The sequence below is a fragment of the Barbus barbus genome (assembly GCF_936440315.1).
Source record: "Barbus barbus genome assembly, chromosome: 12".
NCBI classification, from domain to species: domain Eukaryota; kingdom Metazoa; phylum Chordata; class Actinopteri; order Cypriniformes; family Cyprinidae; genus Barbus; species Barbus barbus.
In genome coordinates this window covers 10809588-10827676 of record NC_136740.1, presented here as the reverse complement: position 1 = coordinate 10827676, position 18089 = coordinate 10809588, and the positions used below count along the sequence as shown (strand labels likewise).

The following is an 18089-nucleotide window of genomic DNA, read 5'->3' as shown; positions in this document are numbered from 1 at the left end:
ACAAAATGAAAGGTATAATTACTGTCTGAGATAATTAACAGCATGTCATAGATGATTTCCTGCTTTAAACTCGTGTACTCATGTTAACTCTGCTCATGTCTTCAGCCAGTTAGACTGTCCTTGTAAGTGACAATAATGCTAAAAGACACACCTCTGGCTCAGTCTGCCCTGATGAGGAAGATGACGAGAAAAGACGACGAAGAGTCCTCCTCATAGACTGTAGGGCACCTGTTGCATAAATAACACTGGTTCACTATTTAATTGTTACTATTCAAAAGACTTATTTAAAGGGGTCATATGATGCGATTTCTTGTTTTCCTTTTCTTTAGTGTGTTATGTAGCTGTTTGTGCATGTATAAGATCTGCAGAGTTACAAAGCTCAAAGTCTCCCACAAAAGGATTTATTCTATCTAAAAGAGAAGGCTGATCCAGACCGGGCAAAAACGCCTCATTCAAACACGCCCCCACATGTCTACATCACAATGTGGAAATATTTCCATAATGCCGCCAAATGTTCACGCAAAGAAAGAATGCTGGTTTCAGTAACCGCAGTAGTGTTGATGCAGCCATATCAGGGAGATGCTGTGTGTTTCTATGCGAAAGCAAAAGCACTTTATTTGGCCTTCTGAAAGTAGATAAAATTACAAATCATTGGTTAAGATTTATTTACAACAGAACAGCACAACCCAAATGTTCGAATTTGCAACGCATTTTATGGATGACAGTTTTGTGAACCTAGGAGAGTACAAGGCTGGCTGTGCATAAAGGCTATTTATAAAATTTTTTTAAAAAAGGGTTAATTCTGCTATGACAATCTGGCACTTCTGAATCAGCGACTGTAAGTATGTTTTGTTATTAGTTTAAGTATTTGCTATTGACTGTTGTGTGTGTGTATGTGTATGAGAGAGCGAGAGAGAGAGAGAGAGAGAGTATTTGAGTATTTATATGTACAGTATTTGAAAAATTATGTGTTTTTTTTTTACATTAAAGCATGTCAACATATTCTGTTACACCACAAAATAATGATCTTTAAAATAGCATCATATGACCCCTTTAAATCTATTAAGACTATTTAAGTCTTGATATCACAAACCTCTTCTGGTAAACATTTAGCTGGTATAAATGAGCTTGAATTCTAACACAAGGTCTGTATGTTGAATTGTTGAATTGATGTAGAGTTGGATACCGATCAGCAAGAACATTTGAGAACTTGTTGCCAGGGAACAATAAACAAACTCACCAGATGCTGTATGATTAGTGGAGACGTCTGTGGTTTTGGTGGACCCCAGTGGGCCGTTACACTCTTCAGAGACTGTGTTACCCTGTAATCATTTTAGTTACAGCATAAGATTAGTACACTCCAATTTTTGATTTTCAGAAAAGAACATTTATTTGGCATAAAGCTCTGCTTATTGATGTTAGATCAGAGAACGTAAAATCCACCCCTGAGCAAAAACAAACAAAGATGTTCTCTTAGGGGTTTTTCTGGGAACAATGTGTGAGCACAATTTTGGAGCTCTTCTCACCTTGTCTCCATTCTCCTCTCCAACCTCCTCATCCACAAAGGCGAAGGACTCCCAGTTGACCTGTGACCCCAGACTGGAAACACCCTCACCTCGGATATAAACCCTCCTCTCGACTGAGAGCCACCAATCCAAGGCGGCCTGAAGTTCACATCTCTCAATGGAGCCCAATAGAATCATTGACTCTGGGCGTGAAAAAAATAATTGACATTTATTCATAAATTTCAAATTTTTGCCTAAACGAATCATTATACCTACACATTTTAGACAATCTTGTTGAAAAGACCAGCTTAGTTGATCATCATCAGCATACATTAACTGGCTTACTGGTACACTGTAAAAAAAAAAAAACAGTTGAGCCAACTTTAAATTTTAAGGCAACCAGCTTCAGCAGATTTTTAAATTCTCTCAACATATTTTTGTAGAAGATTCTCAACTTTTTGGTGTATAAACTTAAAACAACCAATTGAGAAAACTCAAAAATCTGCTGAAGCTGGTTGCCCTAAAATTTCAAGTTGGCTCAACTTTTTTTTTCTTTTTTACAGTGTAGACTAGTTTAACCAAATTAATTTTGCTGATGAACAGCGTGGCTATGGTACATAAGCTGTGGTCACATTTTATTTTAAGGTCCAATTCTCACTATTAACAAATAACTATGACTTTTGCCTCAATTAACTCCTAATTTTCTGCTTATTAATAGTCAGTAAGGTAGTTGTTAAGTTTAGATACTGGGTAGGATTAGGGATATAGAATATGGCCATGCACAATATGTGCTTTATAAGTACTAATAAACAGCTAATATGTTAATAATAGGCATGCTAATAAGCAACTAGTTAATAGTGTGAATTCCCTATACTAAAGTGTTACCGAAGCTGTATCTGCCTCAGAGGAAAAAAGTCATTGTAAATTTATACCTCATAATTGCAAACTTTGTTTCCCATAATTGCAATTTTATTTCTCACAGAGTGACTTTATATATTGCAGCGTGACTTTATTTGGCAACACTTTAGATTAGGGAATACTATTCACTGTTAACTAGTTGCTTATTAGCATACATATCACTAGCATATTGGATTTTTATTAGTACTTATAAAACACATATGAATGCATGACCATATTCTAAATCCCTTAACCCTACCCAATACCTGAACATAACTACTATAACAACTACCGTAACTTACTACTGTATGAGTAAGCAGTAATGAGGAGTTTATTCAGGGAAACTTAGTTAATAGTGAATGCGTTCTCTAAACTAACGTGTTACTGTGACATCTCTCTTGCAACTGTTTCTCATAATTACTTCACGTAATTGCAACTTTATACATCGCAATGTGACTTTATTAACTCGCAATTGAGAGTTTCTCATAATTTTGATTTTAGCTTTTGCAACTCAAACTTTATATCTGATAATGTGATTTTATATATTTTCATCACAATTGCGATTTTTTTCTAACATTTGCAACTTTATTTCTGAGAATGTCACTATTTGTTATTTTTAACCCTCTCACAATTCTTTTTTATGTTTTCCTGGTGAAAATGGGCTTCTATACTATATAATGCAGCATGACTTCATATCTTTGTTTTCTCATAATTGTGTCTTTATTTCTCTCATTTGCAACTTGCTATCTCACAATACTTGCAATGTCACTTTAAATCTCACAACTGACTATTTCACTTAATTCCAACTTTATTTTTTGTAATTGACACTTTATATCTTACAATGTGACTATATCATAATTGAGAATTTAATTGTGACGTTTTTCTTGGAACTGTGACTTTATTTCTCATAAACTGACTATTTATGATTAGTACAATTACCTTTTTTATTTTTTACTCTGAGGCGGAAATGGGTTTCCATGAGTGACTTTATATCTCACAATTACGACCTTCTTTAATATGTCACAATGTGACTTTTTCTTTGTAACTGTGGCTATATTTCTCATAAAGTGACAAATGTTTTCCCTCACAATTACCACTATTTTTTACTAGATGGATACGGGTTTCCATTCTATGGTGTTCTACCATCTTGAATAGGAAATTCAAGCTGGCTAAACTGGCCTTTTCAATAGGAAATATAATTTGCAGTATGAACACAAAGTGGTTTGTTCACCCAACACAGACCTTTGGAGTCAACGAGCGGGATGGTTTTGAGAGACGTGGACTCCAGGAGATCGTTCAGCTCTCTGTAAGTGGACTGAGGTGACAGAAACTTTATTTTCTTCACCATGATGTCCTCCACAAAGATATTATATTTACTGCCATGCAGAGAAAGAGAGAGAGACAGATATTTTATGTCAAAAGACCAAGACAGTTTCTGTGAATTTTTTCATTTCCCTTCTGTAGGACAGAACCATCAAATAAACCTCTAAAGAAGTTATATTGTTTGAAGGGAAAAGAGGTCAAAGATACTATCATATATTCAGATCTATTTCACGTCTAAAAATACAGCAGTCTCTAGAGATCTGGTAGTGGTACCTGATGTGGCCCATGCCGAGCTCTGGAAGATAGGGCAGTTTTTTGACCTGAATGATGGAGTCATAAAGAGAAGGCTGTAGACCCTGTGCCACCATGTTGGCGAGAATCACGGCCACCATCATGGGCAGGATGTGTGAGATTTGACCCGTCAGTTCAAAACAGATGACTGCTGTTGAAACTGTGTGTGTGACGGCTCCTGTCATGGCTGCTGCCCCTACAAACACACACACAGGGAGAAGCAGGGGGTCGGATACAGGAAATTTGAAAGGGGAAGCATACAAGAAGAATAAATCTGCTACTTTAAAGGGGTCATCGGATGCAAAATTCACTTTTCAAGTCGTTTGAACATAAATGTGTGTTGGAAGTGTGTGTACACATCCATCCTTTTTAAATCCCTATTTTAAAATCCCCTTTCTCAAATCAGGCTGTTCTGAGGTTCCTGTCAGAATGACGTAGTTCTGTACAGGCCACTCCCACGTGAGTTGATTGACAAGACCATCTTACCTTAGACCCACCCTGAGTGAGCTGAGAACTGTCCATCTCTGGTGCAGGGGAAGACAAGATGTCTCCGATTAAGCAATTGAAGTGTTTAGTTGTTGGATGTAATAATGAATATAGCAGTCGTCGTTTACTCCTGACATCTGAGCTGCTGAAGACCCAGAGGATTAACTTTACTTTCACTTTAAAGTGAATGCAAAGATCCCAAATCTACATAAATGCGTCTATGTTCGCCCGAATCATTCGTGATCCAGGTTTATTTACAGAAGAAGTGAGTATAAGGGTCTTTATGAATCTTTGCAAATCACCTTTCCTAATAATGTGTTAGTAAGCCAGTTTCGCGGCTGAAGTTTAGTATGCGCCATCATTCTGCTCGTCACTCCACGGAAGAGAGGGGCGGAGTCAGCAGAGCTCACCAGCATTTAAAGAAACATTGAAAGTATGTTATAGACATTTCATTAAGACCCTAAATAATCATATCAACTTGTGTAAAATGGGCATCCGATAACCTCTTTAAGAGTAAAAATGGATGTTAGGGATGTGAATGACTAGCTGGAAGGGGAATATCTGCAGACCTATCACTGCGTAGCCTCCAGGCAGGATTTGGTACACGATCCCATCAAACAGAATTCCGTTCGGAAACAGCGTGGCCATGATCTCACCCACCAAACGGCCGAATGCTGCTCCTGCTTGTTTCAGAAACACTATCATATTATCTCAGTCACATTACAATTAAAATTTATATATGAATCTCATTATGTAATTATTTTTACCCTGAAAAGCCTACTGTATCATATTATATCATATCTAATCTAAGGCCTCTAAATTATTAACGTGATCAAAAATTTGCTGAAAACTCTGTTGCCTTCTGTCATCTGATTGATAATTAACAACCAAAAGCTTTTAGTATAACTAATCCTAAAAATGTCCACATGGTACACGTCTTTTTGATGTGAAATCTTTACAAATTTTAATGAAGTAAATGCAAGAACACCTTTTATATTGTTAGTAATATTTCAAGATAAACACTTACTAGACTAAAGCTACTTGTACTTGATGCATACATAATTTTTAGAAAAATCATTTTTAAAATGTGATCATCAAAAATGATACACCTGGTTTTTGAGGAATGTTTAATATACTATAATATGTTTTGCCCCCACAATAAAAAACTCCAGAGCTTTAATGATAAAACTAAGCATTTAAATATCACCTTACAAACCTACTGCTATTATTGAAAGATTTAGCATGAAAACTGATATTTATTTGCATTTTACGTAAGCAGTCTGCTATTCTGTTATAAACATCTGATTTACATTACAATTTACCAGAATTGCATCTTACTTACTTTGGCCAAATAAATATCAGCAATTGAACTACAGTGCAGATTTTTGCTCCGTTTCGGTCCTCTGAAAAAACAATTGAGGTGTTTTTTCCTTAAGCATGAGCACCATATTCTCCTATATCAAGCTATATGAGACATAAAAGTACAAAAATATGTACTTTTTTTTGTTTAAAAAAAATTATAATTTAACTGTTCCATTTAAAAATATATAGGCCTATGAATTTTTCTGACTATTATTTTACAAGTCAGGCTTCACAAGATTAATATTATACTAGCCATACCCACTAAATATTTGTTTTAAATATAAATGTTTCATTTAAGCTACATCAGGACTTATGAACTTGACTTCCAATATCATAAGCAAAATTAATTGCTAGGTCTCAGAATGTTACATGATAAGCTAATAAAATAGAATGACTGACCCAATATAAAAACAGGCATGAAGGCTCCAGAAGGGACTGGCATTGTAGTAGAGACCGCAGACATCCAGAACTATAAGTGCATGGGAGACAAAAAAGAAATGAGCATTTACACAGCATACATGATGGAATTTGGTTACAGAAATATTTCTACAACAAACGAGCACCTTCATGATGAAGAAGAGGAGAAGGATGACGAAGACGCTGACTTGTGGGTGGAGCCAGGCAGCAGAGTGACCCAATCCAGGTGGAGCTGGTGAACCCCAGATCTTTGTCCACGTGAAGTTATCAAACAGTGAATTAATGCACTCTCTGGGCATCAGCTGCGTGACAAAAGACAAACAGAGACTCTACATATAAAAGACTTCCAAAGATGTAGCAGTGAAGGGAAACTGCTTCTGCCTGGAGAGTCTCAAGCAGCTCTTTAATGACAGTGTTATGGTTCAATAAACTAGCTAATCTAAGCTAAAGCAATCTATAGAAATATCAGTAATATGATAAATACGCATATGAGATGAATAAAAACCAAATAATTTAGTGCATGTTCAAAGGCTGTTTTTAAAATTTGGTTCTTGCAAACAAAAGAAAAGGCTTCTGAACTGGTTAAGTTTCAGTATTGCTCTATGAACATCTACTTAAAATGTATGTGTGCAAAATATCCAAGCAAATACACACCTCTCCAGCCATGAACTGGCCGAAGCCCGGAGGAAATGTGAAGGAGGCTATAATTAGTGTCACGGCACCAGGGTAAATCAACCGGCTACAACAAACACACTCATATAATTAACACTGTAATGGTGCATTGTCATAAGATTTTGATGTTATTATTGTCACTATCAATGTCATATTCAATACAGGTGACATAATAGAAAAATAAATTAAATTTAAAGTTAAAACTGGTTTAAGAAAAGAGTTTGTGTAAATGGTGACTTGCTGTTTAGTGAGGAATCGTGTAAGCGCCGTCGGTCTCCTCATTATCAGAACAACTTGTCTGTTCAGATAGACAAAGAACGCCCCTAGAAACCCACATGAGATCCTACAAGCACACACACATTTAGAAACATTGTGACATAGATTTGAAGATGCACATACACATAATTAATAACTACACATACTGTACATGCATGTACATAGACACACACTAACCCACACACCCGATTATTGCAAAAGCTGGCAGTTCCTGAAGGTCAAAGGGGAAATCCATACGAAAGTTTGTACGAAACAGCGCTGTTATCGTAACTGTGGAAAAAAACAAACATATTTTAGTCATATTTAAGCAAAATCACTGTTGTTCTGAATATCAGTGCTGATATTTCAACTACAAAAAGTATGCATGTTTAACATTCCTTTTATACAACAGTTCAATATTAAGTAGATGCAATGTTGACACTTTGCCAATTTGTTCATCCAATGCAATAGTTACAAATAAAGATAAAGCACGATGAAATGTTGCTGGACTTTAAGTCAATAGTGGTGTCTGTTTACTGAAACACAATTAATGGAATGAAATAGTAGAGTGAATAATTCAGTGACTCACTCATCTACTGCTGTAACAATATAACCTGCAAAATAAGTCACTGAAACTGTCTGTCTGAAACATGCAAACACACAAGCAGACTGACAGAAACTGTGAAAGGTCTCAGTGCTGTTGGACTCTACATCAGCAATTTTGGAACATTGCTTGGCTGATCAAAACTGAGGACTGGAAATAAATGTTGTAGAATGTATTTCATTTATAGAGCTCAGTAAGCAGTGGACTGCTTGACATATAGCATGAAATTAATTTATTATTCGTTTATCATATCTGTTTGTGTGTGTGTGCGTCTCACCAGAGTCTTTGTTCCACACTGACAGTACTCGGAATATGAAGGCACTGAATGTGGCAGCGAAATATCCTCGCCAGTAATTCCTCACTGCAAAATATGTCGACGTGACCTCAATACTGAACAACACACCTGAGAGATAGAGAGAGCAAGAGTAAAAATAGACAAAAAAAGAAAGTTAAATAACAGCAGAGAAAGCAATTTAGAAAGAGAACATGAGAGTGCAAGAGAGGTGAATAGTAATAACAAAAACAAACAATCATAATAAAAATTTTAGCTGAAAATAATCGTCAATTGATAAATAATTTGATTAAACATAAAAAATAAAAAAATATACTGCAAAGGTAATGACTGTTTTCAAACAGATTTCCCAAAACACTCCCCCATCTGCCATTGGTCAATCAAACAGCTAGCCCTGCCCCAAACTCACTCTATTGGTTGAGACAGTGTTGCTGTGTCAGGCAGGTCAGTATGCACAAACAAACCACCAAAGTAATAGAATGCAATACATTTGGGTTCCATGAGTTAAAATCCCATTCATTTTCTCCATAGTTTAATTGGGTAACACTTTAGTATAGGGACCAATTCTCACTATTGACTACTTGCTTATTGGCATGCCTATTAACATATTGGCTGTTTATTATAAAATGCTACTTATAAAGCACATACTCTGAGCATATTCTACATCCCAAATCCTACCCAATACCAAAACTTAACAACTACCTTACTAACTATTAATAAGCAGCAAATTAGGAGTTTATTGAGGCAAATGTCATCGTTAACGGTTTGTTAATGGCAAGAATTGGCCCTTAAAATAAATTGTAATCTGTAAATTGAAGCTATCAGTCCGCACTATTTCAACTTTTTTCTTAGATGACTGTGTTTAATGGTGTTATTCCTGATGAAAAAACAATGCTGCCCATGATTCTGTAGAGAAATCCGACAAGCAAATATAAAACAAAAAAAACACTTCTGGAACCAAGGCTGCCAAAAAAAGAATGCCAATATTATCTAAGGAATAATTGATGACGAGCCGTTGAATTATTAGAAAATAATGCACACCCGAGGTGGTAATGTGGCCTTAGGGTTTGCATTATTTTCTAATAATTCAATGGACCGGAATCATTATGCATATACTATGGTTACCACACCTCAAATATTGTTCAGATGTTGTTTTTAAAGACATTCGTTTTATCCTTAAAACACTCTTGTGAGTAGGATTAATTTCTTACGCATCTCATCCAACACCTCTGTTGCTAATTACAAAACGTCATTTTAAATCTAGTAAGGAGATTTGAGCCATTGATAGCAGACTAATGCAGTTAATAATGAAGTTATTAGTCAGCCAGAGAAAGAGAAAGAGAGATTAAGCATGTGTGAGTTTGTGCGTCTCTCAACAGTGTTCGCAGCAGCGTCTCTACTAATAGCGAAACTGTAAGTTCATCTGTTTCAAGAACAGTGCTGTATTACCTCGCTTGTGAGAAAAGACACTCAGCTTTTAAGTTATTGAGCTATTTTACTTATAAAATCGTCAGAACAGCACTAACAACACGTTTCTGTGTGCTTGTATGTTTTCCTTGTGTGCATGTGTGAGTCCTTACTTTATGTATGTGCTGTCCGTACATAATTAAATGTACCTTGTAGCAAAAACATGGAAATAATCAGTAATTTTTATCAGTGTGGACGTGTGAACGTGAACATGTAATGTGGTCAAGACCTTTCTGTAACTACTTTAGACTTGTGTTTCCCTGAAAGTAATTACAGACCATAGAACATTCGTCAAGCAGTCAGATTCAAGCATTCATAGCACAAAATAGTAATAATAAGAGTAATATTACTGTAAATGTGTACACTTTTTACACTTGAATCAACCTACCAGTGGCTTCTAGTTCTTTTTTGGATATTAAGCTTTTTAAAAGTATTTTATCTTAACCCTTGTGCATCAATAAAAAAAGTTACACATAGGTCCATAGAAAAAAAATGTCAATGTCAAAAAACGGTCATAAAAATGTGAAGCTTGGGAGCATAGAGTTAAGTTTGGTCTCATTTTAAGAGATTTAAGTTTATCAAAATGACTTATGAACAATATTTTATATAAAATGCTAGGAAATCAAAAGGAAATCAAAGCCATAAATCTAAACAAGTTGCGTTCCAAATTTGAGGTTGATATCTCAAAAAATTAGCTTTCGATAAAATTTTGTTTGGGCACAGTACCAAATTTTCCCCATTAGATGCCAGCAAAACAGGAATAAAGCAAGCATTTGCTTTATAGACCCTTTATAGACCCAACCTGAAAAACGGCACCATCTGGTAAAAAAATAGTAAAAATAATAAAATTTTGAAGCCTTGCCAACAGAATGAAAGTCTGTTAACAAAAAATTGCATCATTTTACAGTTAAACGGCACTGCGATTAAAAATAGCTGCTTTAATGGGTTTCAATGGGGACATTTTTGTCCAAAAGGCGCTGAGAGGAAGTATTTTATGTACCTAGTGCATAAAAAATGTGAAGCTTAGGAGCACAGAGTTAAGTTTGGTCTCATTTTAAAGAAGACTTGCTGACCCATAGCAAATTATTGTTGAAGTAAAAAAGTTTAAAAAATGAAACCAAAAAAAAAAGTTATAGAAGTTTAAATTTATGAAAATGCTTTATGAACAATATTTTGTATAAAATATATATTTATGAAACATGTTGAACTCTAAACCTGCTAGAAAATAAAAGCCATAAATCTAAACAAGTTGTGTTTCAAATTTGAGGTTGATATCTCAAAAAATGAGCTCTCAGTAAGATTTTGTTTGGGCGCAGTACCAAATTTTCCCCATTAGATGCCAGCAAAACTCCACTGGTGCACACAGTGGTTGGATTTGTGATTTACAGTAGAGTTTTTCTTTCTCAAATATTACAAGCACTCACACACACCATTTTTTTATGACACACATACAAACCACACTGACATCCATACCAACACACCTACACAATTATAGCTGCATTATTGGCTCTATAATATGCAGAAGCAGAAAACAGGAATAAAGTGAGTATTTGTTTTATAGACCTTTTATAGACCAAACCTGAAGAAATCTGGTAAAAAAAATTTAAAAATAAAATTTTGAAGCCTTGCCAACAGAATGAAAACCTGTTAACAAAAATTGCATCATTTTACAGTTAAACTCCACTGCGATTAAAAATAGCAGTTCTAATGGGTTTCAATGGGGACATTTTTGTCCAAAAGGCGCTAAGAGGAATTATTTTTTGTACCTAGTGCAAAATAAATTTATTAAAGGAAATGAGGGTGGAATATTAAAATTTCAATGAAGATACACACCTGAGCCAAAATTTATGCAGTTAGCATTAACACAGGCAAAATTATATATAAAAAAAAATAAACTAAAATGGACAAAAATGTCCATAAGTTTACACAAGGGTTAAAAAAAATACTTAATGAGAGAGTTATGCAAGCTTCACACACAAACACTTTTTAAAATCCACATGCCCTCTCTAAAAGTACTTAAAATGTTCCGGCACACTCTTTCTCACGCTCTCCTCTGAGTATACACACTTTACGACACATAAATCATCCACAGCATATGAATTTATAACACACGGGTGCTTTTAACTGTGAAGTGCTGATGAGCTTAATTATTCCTCAGGCATCAAGCTGAAAAAGAAGGAAGAGGAACTGAAAACAACGGGGATAGAAAGAAGGGGAGATTTTTACCTCCAAGGGGAGTCCCAAAACAGCAGCCCACCCCAACAGCACATCCTACTGTCAGTATGTCTGTGTAACTATAGGGGTTCTACTGACACCAAGACAGGAGAGAGAGAAAGAGAGAGAGGGAGTTTGAGGTGCAGGCAGAAAAGAAGAACGAGAGTGTTAGAGGGGAGGGAGATGAAGGGATGTAAAAAGAAGAATAGATTAGGAATGTCAGCGGGTACATTGCGTGGGAGGAAGAGAGAAGTAAACATGAAAGAGAAATAAGAAGAGTAGAGCCGAATGAAAGGAGAAATAAAGGGATTATGTGAATACACAATTGTGTGGATTCGTTCAATATGACAAAGAAAGGCAAACCAAAGCTTTACACACATACCAACTAAGCATAAACACACTAAAAAAAGAGAAAGGAGATGAGAAGGATGAACATCATGTTTTAAAGGGGTCATATGATGCGATTTCAAGTTTTCCTTTCTCTTTGGAGTGTTACAAGCTGTTCGTGCATAGATAAGATCCCTAAAGTTGCAAAGTCTAAAGTCTCAAATCAAAAGAGATATTCTTTATAAAAGTTAAGACTCGTCCACGCCCTCCTAACACGCCTCATTTAAACACGCCCCCACATGTCTACGTCACGGTGTGGGAATATTTGCAAAACACTGCCCAAATGTATACGCAAAGAAAGAGGGCATGACTTTTATTCTCACTGTAGTATTGTTGCTGCCACCGGCGCCATGTCCTGCAGACGCTGTGTTTCGTTGTGAAAGCGAAACTACTTTGTTTGGGCTTCCAAAAAAGGACACAACTAGAAATCAGTGGTTAAGTTGTATTTACAACACTGTTCCAGAACAGTTCAACCCAAATATTAGAGTGTGTGCAGCGCATTTTACGGAGGACTGTTTCCTGAACCTGGGAGAGTAGCCTACAATGCCAGCTGTTTCTATTAAGTGGGGCAATTCCAACTTTGCAAGGACAGTCTGAAACTTATGACTCACATTCTGTAAGTATGTTTTCATTTTTAAAGAATTTGCCACTGATTATTCAAACGAGAGTTTTGAGCAGTGTAGAGTAACGCTTGTTGTTTGTCGTTTCTCCGATCACAAATGCAGACATGGTAATGTGTACGGGACGTGATGCAACGCGACGCGTAAAAAGACAGTATAAGTCATTATAATCAGCAACAAATGCCTCGTTTGTAATGGGTTTTATTGTTTTGGTCTCGTCACGCTGGGACGTGGCATCACAATACACGGTAAGGGGTGTAACACGCTAGAGGTATTCGGCTGATCAAAACGCACTGGATAGCTGGCCAATCAGAGCACACCTCGCTTCTCAGAATGATGAGCTTTGTAAAAATCTACGCGTTTCAGAAAGGCGGAGCATAGAGGAGCAACAATAATGTACAGTATGTGGAAAAATAATGTTTTTTAACCTTAAACCACATAAACACATTGCATTACACCAAATACACAAAATAATGTTATTTTTAGCAACATCATATGACCCCTTTAAAATAATATATAGAGTGCATATACATAACACAAAGCAATGCATGCTGGGTAAAAGTGGGTGTGACTTGCCTCCCACTGGGGCAGCAAAACAGGTGGCCACTCCCACTGCACAGGCACACACCAGCAGATCCAGAACATGGGCACTATTCTGGGTAATTAGGGTGGGGTTAAAATAACAGCATCAGGACACACACATCCAAGACACATGCCAAAAAATACCATCACTATTAATACAGACAGACAAAAATAATGAGGTGTTGTGGAGAGACAATGAGGCAAGGATAAAAAAGAGAATACAGGGAATGAGAGAAGAGAAATATGCAATTAGTATGACTAGCATTTATTTCAATTCATAAACATTAGACACGCACACAAATTGTAATATTAAACAGAGTACAACATTCAAAAGCCGTTCATCATAATCCTTAACTGTTGATCAGAGACAGGTTTTGGCATCTGTCTACTCATAAAATAACTTGTGATGGCTGTGGTGTGGAGTGGGAATTTAAATGCCAATGAGAGGTAACTTGATCCTAGATCAGCAACTAAGGTAAATTTAGAGTAACTCGCACACTCTTGCCACACACACACACACACACAGGCGAACAAGCTCACAGGGGCTGGTTTTTACCTCATACACACCGGTGAAGATGGACATGACCCTGCTCAGCACTGCCGCACATATACTGGCAATATGCACAAAAGGACCCTGAGGATTTAATGGAGGTTATGAATCAATAAAACTGCAGCAGATGAACAATCTATGAGGAGAGTTTATGAAACAAAATTCATTTCTCTGAATCCAACAAAGAGCAGCAATTAGTGATGCATCCGGTTGGCAAGATAACTGAACTAATGAATGAACAGAAGAATATGAGAACAAGAGAATGGGAATGGATGGATGCACAGACAGATTTGTAGATAGATGAATGGATGGATGGATGGATGGATATAGAACAATGGATAGGGCAATAGATAGACAGGATGATAGATAGACAGAATGACAGATAGATAGATGGATGGATAGATGGATGCAGTATCTCACAAAAGGGAGTACACCCCTCACATTTCAGCAATAATTTTAGTATATCTTCTCAAGGGACAATACTGCACAAATGAAACTTGGATATATTTTAGATTAGTCAATGTGCAGCTTGTATAGCAGTACAAATTTACTGTCCTCTAAAAATAACTCAACATACAGCCATTATTGTCCAAATAACTGGCAACAAAAATGAGTACACCCTATGTGAACATGTCAAAACTGTGTCCAAAGTATCAATATTTTGTAGGGGCACCATTGTCATCTAGCACTGCCTTAATCCTCCTGGGCATGGAGTTCACCAGAGCTGCACAGGCTGTTGCTGGGATCCTCTTCCACTCCTCCACAAAGACATCACGGAGCTGCTGGATGTTAGACACATGGTGCTTCTCCACCTTCCGCTTGCGGATGCCCCACATGTGCTCAATAGGGTTCAGGTCTGGAGACATACTTAGCCACTCATACTTATCTTGGCAGTGTGTTTGGAGTCGTTATTATGTTGGAAAACTGCCGTTCGGCCCAGTTTCTGAAGGGCATCATGTTCTGCTTCACAGGACATGTTGGAATCCATGTTTCCCTCAATGAACCGTAGCTCGTACGTACCAGCAGCACTCATGCAGCCCCGGACCATGGTGCTACCACCACCATGCTTGACTGTAGGCAAGACACAGTTTTCTTGGTACTCCTCACCAGGGTGTCGCCACACATGCTGGACACCATCTAAGCCAAACAAGTTTATCTGAGTCTCATCAGACCACAGGACATGGTTCCAGTAATTCATGCTCTTGGACAGGTTGTCTTCAGCTAACTGTTTGCGGGCTTTCTTGTGAGCCAGCTTCAGAAGAGGCTTCCTTCTGGGACGATGGCCATGCAAACCAACTTGTTGCAGTGTGTGGCGTATGGTCTGAGCACTGACAAGCTGACCTTTCACTTCTGCAACCTCTAAAGCAATGCTGGCAGCACTCATACGTATGTTTTTTGAAGCCAGCTTCTGCACCTGACGCACAGCACAAGGACTCAACTTCTTTGATCGACTTCTGTTCCGAGTGGAACCAGTCTTGGAAAACCTCTGTATGACAGTGGCCACTGTACTGTAACTCAGTTTCAGGTTGTTACTGATCTTCTTATAGCCTCGGCCATCTTTGTGGAGAGCAACAATTCTAATTCTCAAATCCTCAGAGAGTTCTTTGCCATGAGGTGCTATGTTGAACATCCAGTGGTCAGTACGAGAGAATTGTACTCAAAGCACTAAATTTTAACTGCTCTAATATAAGATACATTTTTATAAGATATAATTTTTATAGTCCTGTCAAGCAGACAAAACCATGAACATGATGAATAGGACATGTGGCTTTGCATGGTTAAACGACGTATAGCTGTTATCACTTAGGGCAGTGGTCAACAACAGGAGGCCCGCGGGCCAAAAGTGTCCCGCCAGCAATAATATCTGGCCCGCGCCAGTAGCCAGATTATTTTGATAGCGGCTGGTTCTGAAATAGATCTGTCATGACAGTAACAGTTAATCACAATCAGAGTAGGCTATGTGAGCAGAGCGCGAGTGGAGCGGTGTGATTTTGAATGGAGCTGTGGTTGTGGTTTTCACTCGCTCCAAGAGCGCTCCATCACGAGAACAATTCATGCCACCGACCCGTAATATAACTGCATATTTAGCAAGAATTCACATTAAACATATTTAGCTAGCTAGATAGAAAAGGATCACTCAAATCAGAAAGAATGTGAAGGCTATGATGACTGCAGTGGACATGAGCGGGAAGTTATATTTCTCAAGGAATTTATTTGTGCAATTGCGAGTTAAAAAGTCATAATTCTGAGACCCCTGACTTAGGGTGTACTCACTTTTGTTGCCAGCTTTTTAGACAATAATGGCTGTATGTTGAGTTATTTTCAGAGGACAGTAAATCTTTACTGCTATACAAGTTGTACATTGACTAATCTAAAATACATCCAAGTTTCATTTCTATAGTATTGTCCCTTGAGAAGATATACTAAAATGGTTGCCGAAATGTGAGGGGTGTACTCCCTTTTGTGAGATAATGTAGATAGAACGACAGATAGATAGAACGATAGAACGACAGATAGATAGAACGATAGATAGAACGATGGATGGATGGATGGAACGACAGACAGATAGATAGATAGATAGATAGATAGATAGATAGATAGATAGATAGATAGATAGATAGATAGATAGATAGATAGATAGATAGATAGATAGATAGATAGATAGATAGATAGATAGATAGATAGATAAACAGACAGAGAGATGAATAGATAGATAGATAGATAGATAGATAGATAGACAGACAGACAGACAGACAGACAGATAGATAGATAGACAGATAGACAGATCGATAGATGGATGGTTGATAGATGGATGGATAGAACGACAGATAAATAGAACGATAGAACGACAGATAGATAGACAGAACGATAGATATAGATCTATATACTTTAATAAAATATTGCACATTTATATATAACAATATAAAATATCAAAAAGTAGCAAAGTCCACCTCCTTCCCGATGGGCATACCACTACCCAGCCCAGCTGTTAGACCGATGACTTTAGCCACAAACGCCTTGAGCGTCAGATACTCCTTTAACACCACACCTCTGAGGATGGTCTTGAGTTCAGGGATCCCTGAGCCTGAAGGACAGAGAAAAGATTTTCAAGAGAGAGGGAGCGATGCGCATGAATTTAATCCATAAAACATAAACACAATTTCACACAGAGTGTAGATCTTGTCACACTGATTATAAAAGATGAAAATGATTGCCGTGTATCCTCTAGTCTGATGTGGAGCACATGAGAAAGCTATCAAAACAATTTTAGTGAGGAGAGGTGAGAGAAACAAAAAGAAAACGAGGCCGTGATGATCACATCTTGAAAAGAGGGCAGGAAGATTTAATGTGTAGTGGGTGGTTGAGGTGGATTGAGGACAAAAACGAATTGAATATAAAGCATAATAGCTGAGTACAGATGACAGAACAGAGGGACACAAAAATAATTTGTGACATTGTGAGCAGAGAACCAGAATAGAGATTGGAATGCAAGGGTAAAGAACAGAGGACAAACAGAAATAATATAGAGTAGTAAAAGCAGGAATGTGAGGATGATGAGATACACAAACCTATAGCTTGTGGAGAGACCAGATGACAGAAGAGGGATGCAAACACGATGAGGATGATGGGATATGAGACCCAGGCCAGATACTGCAGAGCCACATTCCCCTTCAGCTCTCCATACATCCACTTATATGCTGACAGAGAAAAATAGAAAGGTTGAGAAAAGTTTCACTGTAGGACAGTTTTTATTTGTTCACATCTATGATACAACACTTGGGTGTTGATTAAATTTAATGAATTATACTTACCGTAAAAAAAATTTAAAAGTAAAAAAAAAAAAAAAAAGTTTAATTAAGGCACAAATGTGTACCTTTGAGCAGGGGCGTAACAGTGGGGGTGGGGGAGTTCGGGAGTCCGAACTACCGAGGATGCAATCCAAATTTTTCGTACTTGGTATTAAGAAACGCGCGCAGACCTAACGTTACGCCACCAGACTATTTGCCTAATCTTCACGGTACTTTAGACCGCGATGCAAACGCAGACAGCAACAGGTCTGGGGGAAAAAAAGTTCCTGTGGCATATTGTTCCAGGTAATTTCGGTGTAAAAGCGGCTTATGTTTCACTGAAATAATTATTGCCTGGGTTGCGTAGAGTACATATG

The 18089-nt window shown here is 37.3% G+C and overlaps 1 protein-coding gene across 1 annotated transcript in view; it reads right to left on the bottom strand.

The window, feature by feature from the left end:
* The window catches only part of LOC306877947 (chloride channel protein 1-like), a gene marked incomplete at its 5' end in the record, with an annotated part of 35405 nt that overhangs the window by 2785 nt on the left and 14531 nt on the right, over nt 1-18089 (bottom strand). Inside the window, 16 exons of the mRNA XM_079430007.1 lie at nt 152-228; nt 1241-1322; nt 1527-1708; nt 3645-3778; nt 3999-4212; nt 5072-5182; nt 6264-6333; nt 6428-6583; nt 6936-7020; nt 7195-7296; nt 7415-7499; nt 8090-8215; nt 13369-13447; nt 13931-14008; nt 16876-17003; nt 17488-17622. Coding sequence (XP_079286133.1) covers nt 152-228; nt 1241-1322; nt 1527-1708; nt 3645-3778; nt 3999-4212; nt 5072-5182; nt 6264-6333; nt 6428-6583; nt 6936-7020; nt 7195-7296; nt 7415-7499; nt 8090-8215; nt 13369-13447; nt 13931-14008; nt 16876-17003; nt 17488-17622 — 1844 coding nt within the window. The remainder of the gene's footprint in view (nt 1-151; nt 229-1240; nt 1323-1526; nt 1709-3644; nt 3779-3998; nt 4213-5071; nt 5183-6263; nt 6334-6427; nt 6584-6935; nt 7021-7194; nt 7297-7414; nt 7500-8089; nt 8216-13368; nt 13448-13930; nt 14009-16875; nt 17004-17487; nt 17623-18089) is intronic.